We start from the raw sequence: 13,698 nt of genomic DNA on the forward strand, positions 1-13,698 counted from the left end.
ATAAAACAAGGAGGATCAGGTTCTAGGTTCTAGGTTCATAACCCCTACCCTGTTGTGAGTGGTTGCATTAAATAAAACATTAAGATTGTCTCGCTCTGTTTGGGTTGGACTTGTACGCACTGCTATATTTAAAATGGGTAACCAACAAGGACCTACTGTATAGCGCAGGGAGCTCTGCTCAATGTTATGTGGCAGCCTGGCTGGGAGGGGAGTTTGGGGAAGAATGGCTACATGCATATGTATGACTGAGTCTCTTTGCTGTTCACCTGAAACTATCCTATTACAACATTGTTAATCAGCTATACCCCAATACAAGATAAAAATTTAAAAAATAAAAAGATTGCCTCACTTCGAATGTAAGAATAAAAATGTGATACTATACCTTTTATTTGTTCCACAAGGCTTAGAGTCCTGCTCAGATGAGCCGCAGAATACTCCCTGACATAGATGTTCAGTTGGTCATCTTCACTTCCACTGTTGTACAAAAAAAATTGCAAGCACTGAAATCCTCGTTTAGGGTAAAGTATTCTACTTTCCAGTATTGCTGTGGCCCCCTCGTTTACAGAGCTACAGTTGAAATGCATGAAGAAGCCAGAACCTGTTAAGAGGATAAGAGCAGAACTGAGAAACCAGGTACTGGATACAGGGATGCATATCTTGTGGGCACTCTGTTCCCACTTAGTTCCTGCTGTATGCAGGGCACTGTTTGAGCACCGAAATGCAGATCTTGGAGCAGGCAGACTATGAAAATAGCAACATTAGATCACTTTTTTCTTACTACAGTTGTTAGTTTTCAAAAATAAAAAAAAAGGGGGACTACCCTGGGTCCAATGGTTGAGACTTCACCTTCCAATGCAGGAGGTGCAGGTCCAAAATCTGTTCAGGGAGTTAAGATTCCCACATGTCTGGGCCAAAAAACTAAAACATAAAACAGAAGCAGTATTGTAACAAATTCAATAAAGACTTTAAAATTGATCCACATCAAAAAAATCTTTTAAAAAATGGGAAAAAGTGTTACCTGCTCAGTCTAGCCTCTCTCTCTCTTTCTCCATCCCTTCCTCCCTCCTACAGTAGTACCTATGGAGGGCCACTATCCACTATTCAAATCTACATTTAAAAAATATTTTTATTGAAAATATGTGACATGCTGATGGTGATTGCAGCCATGAAATTAAAAGATGCTTACTCCTTGGAAGGAAGGTTATGACCAACCTAGATAGCATATTAAAAAGCAGAGACATTACTTTGCCAGCAAAGGTCCGTCTAGTCAAGGCTATGGTTTTTCCAGTGGTCATGTATGGATGTGAGAGTTGGACTATAAAGAAAGCTGAGCACCGAAGAATTGATGCTTTTGAACTGTGGTGTTGGAGAAGACTCTTGAGAGTCCTTGGACTGCAAGGAGATCCAACCAGTCCATTCTAAAGGAGATCAGTCTTGGGTGTTCATTGGAAGGACTGATGTTGAAGCTGAAACTCCAATACTTAGGCCACCTGATGAGAAGAGCTGACTCATTGGAAAAGACCCTGATGCTGGGAAAGATTGAGGGCAGGCGAAGAAGGGGACGACAGAGGATGAGATGGTTGGATGGCATCACTGACTCAATGGACATGGGTTTGGGTGGACTCCGGGATTTGGACATGGAGGCCTGGCGTGCTGTGGTTCATGTGGTCGCAAAGAGTCGGACACGACTGAGTGACTGAACTGAAGCATCGTGTAAATTCAAGGTAGGCATGTTCATTTGACACATTTATATATTGCCCACTAATTGCCATCGTAGCAATAATTTGGCGCTCTATTTGATACATAGCATCATTTTTTTGGTGCTGGGAATAGTGAAGTCTAGTCTCTTAGCAGATTTGATGATTATAATATAATATTGTTGCCTATATTCATGATGCTGTACATTCCATCTCTAGGGCTAATTTACTACTTCTTACAAGTTTGTACCTTTAAACAATATCTGTCCTGTCCTCACCAACCCCCATAAAAGAAAAAGGAGAAGCACTTCCATGCTCTAGAGACCCCAAGCCTTGCCCAGACCATCTGAGCTGTCAAGCAACAGTCCTGGGTTCTGAAATCTAGTTTCACCTATCTGCTGCCAGAAATTAGCAAATAAATAAAAATGTGGTACCTGTAGCTAAAAAATGATTATTTGATTCAAAACAAAATTTCAGTAGAAATTTTTACTCATCTGAGTAAAATTAAATACACTGTACTTTCTACCTTCATTCCTGTTTGCAACAGGAATGTGTAACCTCAATCAGCTGAAGTTGCGAAATGGATTAATTCCCAGTCTGGTGCTGTTCACTGGAAGATCTCTTGGATTCTGAAAGCTTCGAGGAAACAAAACCCCACTGCTCCAGAGGTAAGAGTCCTTCCAGAGAGTGGCAGCCCCCCCACCTCCTTGCAGTGGGCATATATTATGGGTAGCGGCCTCACAGAGCCCAGGGCTGGCCCATGGGGAAAAAAGCAAACTCAGACAGTAAAAGCAAAGAAATTAACCATATCCTTATATCATACAGAACCAATTCTTGAGTAGCACTAGTGGGCTATCATTAGTAATTCTAATACAAATAAGAATTCAAATTACAGTATTTCACAGCAAAGAAAAAGGCTACCTAGAGCCTGTTATACAGAGTGAAGCAAGTCAGAGAAAAATAAGTATTGTATATTACTGCATATCTATGAAATCTAGACAAATGGAACTAATGAACTTATTTGCAGGGCAGCAATGGAGACACAGACCTAGAGAACAGACTTTCCACACAGCAGGGGAAGAAAAGGGTGGGACAAATTGGGAGAGCAGTATAGAGACATGTACATTACCATATGTAAAATAGATAGCTAGTGGGAAGTTGCAACTTACAGAGAAAACAGGGAGCTCAGCCCTGTGCTAAGTGGTGACCTAGAGGAGTGGAAAAGGGTGGGAGGTGGGAGGGGGGTTCAAGAGGGAGGGGACATGTGTATACCTATTCATGTTGATGTATGGCAGAAACTAGCACAGTATTGTAACGCCATTATCCTCCCATTAAAACTAAATTTAAAAAGAAGAAAGGAAGAAAAAGGCTAGAAGCACTGAGAATAAAACCCAGAAGAATCTCACTCCTGTTACCTCTGCACTGGCCCATGTTGGAGTGATCACTCTCCGGCCCCTCAGAGACCTGGGAGAGCCGCTGCCAGTCAGCACTGTCTGCTGAACTCTGAATCATCCCACACACATTTTCCAGCTCAAAATCGCACGACTCCATAAAGCTCAAGGAGGAGGCTACAAAAGCAACAGAAACAATTACTGACATGCAGATCGAACACAATAAGCTAAGTAGTAAAAACAGCTCATCCAGAAGAACTAGGAATTCTAGGGTGATATTAAAGGGGACTCGTCGCTGAGTCAGGGTGATGGTGGCTTGAAGATCTCTTGATATCTGCAAAACCAAGACAATCAACCAACTGTGAGTTCTGTATAAGCTGCCTCCCTGATTCTTGTTTATCAGATTAACTGTGTTCGAAACCTGAGTCGAGTCGCTTCCCTGGTGGTCCAGTGGCTTAGACTCTATGTTCTCAATGCAGAGGGCCCAGGTTCCATCCTTAGTCAAGGGACCAGATCTTACATGCCACACCCGACTGAGTTTGCATGCTGCAACTAAAGAGTGTTTTTGCATGCCACAACTAAAAAGATCCTGCATGCTGCGGTGAAGATCAAAGATTTCAAGTGCTACAACTAAAACCTGGAGCAACCAAATAAATATTCTAAAAAGAAAGAAATATGAGTCTACACTCCTCTAGTTATTCAGCTTAATAAAGCACAACTCAAGTTATTTGAACTCATTTAAATTATGACTGTATACTTCATTTGGACTGAAAAGAGTTTTGAATATAGTTGGTCTATACATTTGAGTTAGCAACAATTTCAGAAACTTGAAGGGGGCATGCTGTGACAGGACTTAGTTGGTTTTTAAATCTGAAGCCCAGAACACATGAGAAGAAAAATGCTACTTCCATGTTGTCATTTGGGATCTGGGTGCTAATCTTTTTGTTTTTTTTGTTTTTTCCTTTCTGAACATCAAACTTCAACTATCAACCTATAATTAACTAACTATAATTTCAGAAAACCCAGCACAGAGTAGAATGTTTTCCTACAGAGCAGAGAGGAAGAGAGATCATGTCAAAGAATCTGTCACATACAGCAGTTATACAGTTGATTCAACTTTAAGACATCAGAGTCACTGAAATCCATTCGCTGGCCAATCACATCCATGAAGTCTGGGACCCTTGTTACAATTGTAGGTTCTGATCCATTTCCGAATGCAGTTTTACTGTAGTGCATCACTGAGCTGTAATCATAGGGAACGTTCAAGGAGTCTATTACTTGATCATCATAGAAGTCAAAATTTCTCTCTTTGCCTAAATGATAAATAAAAATTTTAATTACAAAATTTAGTTTGTCTTACTCCGAAGACTGTTAACTTAGAAATAAAGACAATAATAAACATTGTGCAACATTGGTTACAACTAACACTTGATGGTATTTCAAGAGTGCTTCAAATATTCCTGTATTGGAATAGACTCTTCAAACTTAGAATTATGATACCACCTGTCATGCTGAACTTGTCTAAGGTTTCACTGCAGCCCAAAGTTGGACTTGAGCATTTGGCCTAAGGTTCTAAGAACTGCTAATGGAAAGCTATGGCTTTTCCAGTAGTCACAAATGGATGTGAGAATTGGACCATAAAGAAGGCTAAGTGCTGAAGAACTGATGCTTTCAAACTGTGGTACTGGGGAAGACTCTTGAGAGTCCCTTGCACTGCAAGGAGATCAAACCAGTCAAAGGAAATCAAGACAGGGAAGCCTGGCATGCTGCAGTCCATGGGGTTGCAAAGAGTCAGACACAGCTTAGCAGCTGAATAACAACAGTGGGTAGAAAGGGTCTAAAAGGTATTATTGAAACACTCAGTGTCATTGACTGCAATGACGAGATGTAGGTATTCTCACTGGATGGAGATGAAAACAATTGGGAGGTGTGGTGGGATGGGATGGGGATGATGATGCAGGAAGGATTTATATCATCAGTGATTTCTCAGTTGCTGGAATATGTGTAGATGTATGTAAATAAATACATTTAGAGAAGATTCCTGACCACTTAGCATCACTACAAATGGGTCTGATCATCAATGCATAAAGATGCATTATCAAATCAAGGCAGAAGTTTCTAACAAAAATAAGACATTGGAAACCCTGAAGAATGAGGCCATGGGTTGAAGCTAAGCACTTCTCTTGCTCTAGAAATCTTTTAGACTTGGCTATAATGTCTTCCCCCAGACTCTGGGTCAGGGCAAAGGCAGGGGCAACTAATGTGATGTTGGGATTGTGGTGTCAGGGGCCCTCAGCACAGAGCAGCCCTCACTGGCCTCATTTGATGGCCATGTCATCCCTCCCGTCTCACTTCTCTGCCTCCCCATCCCCCTCACCATACCCTATGGAGGCAAGACAGATGGAGAAACGAAATGTCACTGCAGAAAACATGAGTTCTAGTCAGACATGGATATTACAGCCTTTCTGGAGATCTCCCTGGAGATCCAGTGGCTAAGACTCCATGCTCCCAATGCAAGAGGCCCAGGTCTGATCCCTGGTCTGGGAAATAGATCCCACATACTGCAACAAAGACCCATGTGGCACAACTAAGACCCAGTGCAGCCAAATAAACACATTTTTGGGGGGAGAGGGTAGGGGTGGAGAAATCTTTCTGACTTTGAGCACAAAGTCACAAAAAGTTCCAGCTGTTCAACTACTGCAGCGTTTCGCAATATGGGCTCCAAAGGATTATACAACCAAATACTTCAAAAAAAAGAAAAAAAAAGACCATGATCAAGTCACTTGGGAAAACGCTCCTGCTGGAGATTTGCAATTCACGTTAGTCGAGCAAAGACTCCGAACAGTACAATAGTGTAAATAGCTAAGTGTAATTTCTTTTAACCTAGGATTTCCCAAATTAATTTGACCACAGATTCCTTTCTACAAAACACCTGCGAAAAAATTGTGGGACAGTGCTCCATAAAATACTCTTTAGGAAACACTGGTTCCTAACATCACATCCAGCTCAAACTGGGGTTCTGGAAAACTGTTCCCCAATGGCCATCAGGGACTTCATCTCTTACTGTGTTAGAGCCAAATATGCTCAGCCGTGTCCAACTCTTGGTGACCCTATAGACTATAGCCTGCCAGGCTCCTTGTCCATGGGATTCTCCAGGCAAGAATACTAGAGTGAGTAGCCATTCCCTTCTCCAGGGGGTCTTTCCAACCCAGGGATCAAATCTGTGTCTCTTGCATCTCCTGCATTGGCAGGCAGATTCTTTACCACTAGCACCACTTGGGAAGCCCAGAGCCAAATGAAGTAAGATCAAAACATCAGAGTTTTTCCATTATTAATAGACAACACCAATGGCAGAAGAAAGCACATGTTTAGAAATTCAGTATTTACGTTTAAAACAATGTAAAACAACAAGATAAACCTACCTGAAATAATTCTGTTCCAAATTATGCTGACATAGTCATTCCGATCGGACCGTGACTGTTCATGCCAGAACCCAAGGGCATGGAGAAACTCATGTTGAACCGTTGCTATTTTGTCACAGCCCTCTCCGATGGACAGCTGTTGCATCCCAGTAAATTGCTTCCCCACTGAAGACCAGCAGCTGACAGGGGAGTTTACAGTACAAGGAGGAGAGGCTTTTATATTGATGCAGGTTAAGGTCTTAGAGCTAAATCCCTAATGCCTAATCTACCTGGTTACCTAAGATCCTAGATCTTTCATTTGTGTCTAAACACTGTGCACTTCTCCCAAAACCCAGTGAGATATGAAAAGCCTTCCAGACCAGATGATCTTTGGAGAACTTGGGCTGACACCAAATGTTAAGGAGTAATTCACCCTCCACTCAGCCTGGCCTGATTTTTTCTGAATATCCCAAAATTTTTCAGATGGTCCTTGAATAAGGGTTCTATACAGGTAGAGAAACTACTCAGAACTGCTGACCTTGAGTCAAATAACTATCATCTTCTTAAGCAAAGTAGTAAGAGTTCTTGGATAGCAAGGAGATCAAACCAGTCAATCCTCAAGGAAATCAACCCTGAATATTAATTGAAGGAACTGATGCTGAAACTGAAGTTCCAATACTTTAGCCACCTGATGCGAAGAGCTGACTCACTGGAAAAGACCCTAATGCTGGGAAAGATTGGAGACAGAAGGAGAAGAGGGCAACAGAGGATGAAATGGTTGGATGGTATCACAGATTCAATGGACATGAACTTGGGCAAACTCTGGGAGATGGTGAGGGACAGGGCGGCCCAGTGTGCTGCAGACCATGGGGTCACAAAGAGCCGGACATGACTGAGAGACTGAACAACAACAACAAGAGTTCTTGGGTTAAAATAAATTTAAATACACATGCTTGCATGCATACAGATGGGTTTTACTTGAAGGCAGAAGTAAGGAGCTTATTGGAACTCCCCTGGTGATCTAGTGGCTAAGATTCCAAGCTTCCAATGCAAGGGGCCTGAATTCAATCCCTGGTCAGGGAACTAGATCCCACATGCCCCAACTAAGACCTGAGGTAGCTAAATAAGTAGATATTTAAAAAAAAAAAAAAAAAAAGCGGCTTCCTTGGTGCCTTAGTGGTAAAGAATCTGCCTGCCAAAGCAGAAGACAAGGGTTCAATCCTTGGTCCAAGAAGACCCCACATAGCACGGAGCAACTGGGCGCGGGCACCACAGCTATTGAGCCTGTGCTCTAGAGCCCATGTGCCATAACTACCGATGCCTGAGTGCCCTAGAGCCCAAGCTCTGCAACAAGAGAAGCCACCACAATGAGAAACCCACACACCAAAACTAGAGCGTAGCCCCTGCTCACCACGACTAAAGAAAAGCCCAGGCAGCAACAAAGACCCAACACTGCTAAACTAAATAAATAAAAGAAATAAATGGCACCCCACTCCAGTACTCTTGCCTGGAGAATCCCACGGACAGAGGAGCCTGGTGGGCTGCAGTCCATGGGGTTGCAAAGAGTCGGACACGACTGAGCAACTACACTTACTTACTTAAGGAATGCAGAAACTACAAACAGGCTGAAGGTCAGAGTCTTAGGGCGGATGGCATGTGACCCCACCCTCCTTGTCTTTACAAGGTTGAGACAGTGCAGTCTGGTTTTATGGCGAGAGGGAAACTACATCCAGCAAATAGCGATGGTAGCCCCAGCCTCCCTCAAGGTTAGGGTCCAGGGCAATCACTATGATGCAATGTCTCAGCCACAGCAATTCTCAGAACACTTAGAAGACAAACTCTTCAATTTACCCATTGCCCTTGAACACTGATATATAGTTGGGTTCTCCAGACCAAGGCTTGAAGTCAATGCATGATTTTAGGCGATAGCGTTCAAATGCCTTGAGAATAACCCCCCTGGCATTCATCTCTGAAGGGAGAAAACAAACAAAAATAAACTTATTAAAATTATCACCATTGAACAATTCACCATGGAAACAGGGCCTGTAATATATTGTTTATCATGAATTAATCCCTCTATGAAAATTTAGCATTTTATTTTTTACAAAACTTAGTATACAGTATTAATTAAGTATCACATGTAAGTATTTGGTTGTTTTTCAGATTATCTTATTTTGTTCCATGTATATTTCTCTGGAGCCAGTATAGTGCAGATAGCAAAAAAAAAAAAAAAAAGGAGGGGGCGTTTCCTTACCTCTGAGAACACATATACTCGTTCACAGACAACCAAAATGAACCATCACTGTCACATGCTTCATCTAAGAAGCTATAATATATATTTAAAGGCCTGCAGCAGAGTTTTTAATCTGAAGACCTTGAGATGAGAGGGACCATGAATATGTTGAGATAGTATTCAAAGAATTATGTCTATATCTCTATTCATATCTATCTCAGCAAAGTGCAATTTCTGGGGAGAGCATTCATAAGATTCTCAAATGAGTTCAGGGTCTAAAATACGAATAAGAACAACTGCTTCCAAGTTGACTGATGCTAACAGTTTAGATAGAATAGTGCTCAAAGAAGGCAGGGGCAAGAAACCAATAAAGGTATGCAGGAAAAGAAGCTCAGAGGGCAATCTGGGGGAAGGGGCCGTATCAGGTGCATATGAAGAGATAGTCACAAATCAGAGCAGGTACTGGTGAAGTGAAGGATGGTGGCTGCCAGCAGTGGGTGACCATATGGCAGAGAAGATGGTGTGTTGACTGGTTCCAACCAGACACACCTGGGTTCTCTCCTATCCTCACTACTTACTTTTTTTCTAAACCAGAGTCAAACATGACTGAGCAGCTAACTTTATGCTTTTTATACAATGAAAACAATGAACAACTGTTAAGTTAGAAACTTAACAATTATAAAAACAATTAACCATTCAAAAGTGAACATTGCAGGGGCAATTTCATACATGCATAATGTTCTTTAACAACTTGTCTGTCTAGTTCCAAAATGCCTTCATCACCCCAAGAGGACACTTTGTACCCATTAAACCATTGCATTCTCTCTGTATGGATTTTCCTATTCTGTGAAAAGTGAAAAGTCTTAGTTGCTTAATTGTGCCCAACTCTTTGTAACCCCATGGACTATAACCTACAAGGTTCCTCTGTCTGTGGAATGCTCCAGGCAAGACTACTGGAGTGGGTTGCCATTCCCTTCTCCAGGGTATCTTCCCAATCCAGGGACTGAACCCAGATCTCCCGAATAACAGGCAGATTCTTTATGGTCTGAACCACCAGGGAAGCCCCATTCCTATTCTAGTCCTTCTTATTTTTTTTAATTGGAGGACAATTGCTTTACAATATTGTGTTGGTTCCTGCCATACAACAACATGAATCAGCCATCAGTATATCTATGTCCCCTCTATCTAGAGCCTCCTTCCCACCACCCCTCATCCCACCCCTCTAGGTCATCACACCATGAGGATGAGCCCCTTGTGTTATATAACAACTTCCCATTAGCTTTCTATCCATTTACTATTGATGCATAATCTTTGCCAATTTAATTCACCTTTGGAGTTTTGGTATTATCACAAGACCAGCTAAGAGGGGAAATAAAATCGACTTTGCAGGGATATTGTAAGACTAGCACAGAAAGAAGAGGTGAAGTTCCAAGCACAGTAGTCCCCATGGATCTGTGGTTTCACTTTCTGTGGCTTTGGTTACCTGCCATCAACCAAAGTCCAAAAATATTAAATGGAAAACTGCAGACATAAGAGTTGATGATCATGAAACTGCATGCCGCTCTGAGCAGCCTGAGGAAATCTTGTGCCACACTGCTCCATCCCACCAGGGATTCCCCAATCTTAGATGTCCATCATCTGCTTTCAATATCCACTCATCGGCCTCATCAAGGCTCAATGACCCAGCATCACCCAAAGCAGATAGTCCTCCTTCTGATGTGTCATCAGAACGTCAACAGTAGCCTAATGACGCATCACAGCACCTATGTCATTCACCTCAGTTCATTTCATGAAGTAGGCCTTTCATCATCTCCCATCATCAGAAGAAGGCTAACACAGTTCAATAAAATATCACATAACTTTTATTATAGGTTATTATAATTGTTCTATTTTCTTATTAGTTACTATCTCTTACTGTGCCTAATTTATCAGTTTATCATATGTACATAGATTAGGAAAAAACCTAGTATATATTGGGTTTGGTACTACCCACAGGTTCAGTCATTCACTGGAAGTCTTGGAACATATGCCCCAAGGATAAGGGGACACTACTATAAAATGAGCATTTATCAAATGTTTATTTTCTGCTACCTTCTTACATGTCCATTTCACAGACAATTTAAAGACATTATTCAGAATGCCTCGGTCTAGGTAAAGGTAAAGAACAGGACACACATAGGACCTAAAATCCATGAATCTCTAACAGGCACTCAGAATTCAACCATTTACAATATCACACAAATGATACATGCTCAGGGACGTCCCTCATGGTCCAGTGGTTGAGAATTCACCTTCCAATGCAGAGGATTTGGGTTCAGTCCCTTGTGGGGACCAAGATCCCACACATCAATAGGCAACTAAGCTCACATGCTGCAACTAAGACCCAATGTAGCTTAATAAATATTTTAAAAATAATAATTTTTAAAAAGTATAAGTTTTCTAAAAGTAGCTATGAAAAAATAACACACGGTTATTATAAATAAATAATGAAAGAGAAGAGTGAAAAAGTTGGCTTAAAGCTCAACATTCAGAAAACGAAGATCATGGCATCCGGTCCCATCACTTCATGGGAAATAGATGGGGAAACAGTGGAAACAGTGTCAGACTTTATTTGGGGGGGCTCCAAAATCACTGCAGATGTGAAATTAAAGCCTTGGGTATCATCTGGCTGCTAGTGGCAACTCACCTGAACGGGGTAACAAAGCAACTGTGTGTAGCTTCCCATGAGTGAGTTACAGTTGCAAGCCTGAGTGCCAGATTTGAGGTGAGTGGTGGGAATTAAGAAATGGAGGAGAAGGGTTAAAGGTGGGTCTAGAAATGAAGATCAAGGTCCAGGAGCAGGAAGGGGCTGCAGCCATGAAATTAAAAGACACTTACTCCTCGGAAGAAAAGTTATGACCAACCTAGGTAGCATGTTCAAAAGCAGAGACATTACTTTGCTGACTAAGGTCTGTCTAGTCAAGGCTATGGTTTTTCCAGTGGTCATGTATAGATATGAGAGTTGGACTGTGAAGAAAGCTGAGCACCGAAGAATTGATGCTTTTGAACTGTGGTGTTGGAGAAGACTCTTGAGAGTCCCCTGGACTGCAAGGAGATCCAACCAGTCCATTCTGAAGGAGATCAGCCCTGGGCTTTCTTTGGAGGGAATGATGCTAAAGCTGAAACTCCAGTACTTTGGCCACCTCATGCGAAGAGTTGACTCATTGGAAAAGACTCTGATGCTGGGAGGGATTGGGGGCAGGAGGAGAAGGGGACGATGGAGGATGAGATGGCTGGATGGCTTCACTGACTCGATGGATGTGAATCTGAATGAACTCCGGGAGTTGGTGTTGGACAGGGAGGCCTGGCGTGCTGCGAATCATGAAGTTGCAAAGAGTCAGACACGACTGAGCGACTGAAATGAACTGAACTGAAGCCCCTTCCTGCTCCTGGACCTTGATCTTCATTTCTAGACCCACCTTTAACCCTTCTCCTCCACTTCTTACTTCCTACCACTCACCTCAAATCTGGCACTCAGGCTTGCAACTGTAACTCACTCATGGGAAGCTACACATGGTTGCTTTGTTACCCCATTCAGGTGAGTGCCACTAGCAGCCAGATGATACCCAAGGCTTAAGCTAAAAGACTAAAGCCCTACTGGCAGAATTTCATATGGAAAACAGTATGGAGGTTTCTCAAAAAAGCAAAATAGAACTGTCATATGACCACTCCTGTGTATATACCTGAAAAAAACAAAAATACACCACCATCTGAAAAGACACAACCCCCCCCCCCCAAATGTTTATAGCAGCACTATTAACAATTGCCAGGATATGAAAGCAACCTAAGTGTCCATCAAGAGAAGAATGGAGGGACCTCCCTGGTGGTCCAGTAGCTAAGACTCCATGCTCCAAATGCAGGACGCCCAGGTTCAGTCCTTCATCAGGGAACTAGATTCCACAAGCCACAGCTAAGAGTTTGCATCCTGTAACTAAAGATCCAGCATACTGCAGCTGAGACCCAGGAAGGCCAAATAAATAAATAAGTATTTCTTTTAAAAAAAAGTTCCTTAACTTTGTAAAATTTAAAAAAAAGAACACAGATAAATGGATTACGAAGATTAAGTACATGATGGAGTACCACTCAGTCATGAAGAAGAACAAATTTTTGCCCTTTACAGAAACATGAATGGACTTGGAGGCAATTACACAAGTGAAATAAGTCAGAGAGAAGAAAGAAAAATACTGTGCTGCTGCTGCTGCTAAGTCACTTCAGTCATGTCTGACTCTGTGCAACCCCATAGACAGCAGCCCACCAGGCTCCACTGTCCCTGGGATTCTCCAGGCAAGAATGCTGGAGTGGGTTGCCCTTTCCTTCTCCAATGCATGAAAGTGAAAGTGAAAGTGAAGTCACTCAGTCATACCCAACTCTTAGCGACCCCATGGACTGCAGCCTACCAGGCTCCTCCATCCATGGGATTTTCCAGGTGACAGTACTGGAGTGGGTTGCCATTGCCTTCTCCAATAAATACTGTAGATATCACTTATATGTGGAATTTTTAAAGTACAACAAACTAGGTAATATAACAAAAAAGAAGCAGACTCACAGATGTAGAGAACAAACTGGTGGTTACCAGTGGAGAGATGGAATGGGGCTGGGGTAATATAAGGGTAGGGGATTAAGAGGTACAAGCTATTAGGTATAAAATAAGCTATAAGGATATACTGTACAAATGAGGAACATAGCCAATATTTTGTAATGAGGAAAAATGTAGTATAACTTGTAAACATTTTAAATCACTATATTGTATACTTGTCATTTCAGTTCAGTTCAGTTGCTCAGTCATGTCCGACTCTGTGACCCCATGAATTGCAAAACGCCAGGCCTCTCTGTCCATCACCAACTCCTTGAGTTCACTCAAACTTACATCCATCGAGTCAGTGATGCCATCCAGCCATCTCATCCTCTGTCATCCCCTTATCCTGCTCTCAATCCCT

At 42.1% G+C, this 13,698-nt stretch overlaps 1 protein-coding gene across 1 annotated transcript in view; it reads right to left on the reverse strand.

Moving 5' to 3' along the window:
• MEP1B (meprin A subunit beta) overlaps positions 1 to 13,698 on the reverse strand; it is a 32,754-nt gene that overhangs the window by 7,849 nt on the left and 11,207 nt on the right. The window contains exons 6-10 of the mRNA XM_052660368.1: positions 8,341 to 8,458; positions 6,511 to 6,689; positions 4,183 to 4,401; positions 3,113 to 3,265; positions 383 to 598 (exon numbers count right to left, since the gene is read on the reverse strand). Coding sequence (XP_052516328.1) covers positions 383 to 598; positions 3,113 to 3,265; positions 4,183 to 4,401; positions 6,511 to 6,689; positions 8,341 to 8,458 — 885 coding nt within the window. The remainder of the gene's footprint in view (positions 1 to 382; positions 599 to 3,112; positions 3,266 to 4,182; positions 4,402 to 6,510; positions 6,690 to 8,340; positions 8,459 to 13,698) is intronic.

Source organism: Budorcas taxicolor, chromosome 22 (genome assembly GCF_023091745.1).
Source record: "Budorcas taxicolor isolate Tak-1 chromosome 22, Takin1.1, whole genome shotgun sequence".
NCBI lineage: Eukaryota > Metazoa > Chordata > Mammalia > Artiodactyla > Bovidae > Budorcas > Budorcas taxicolor.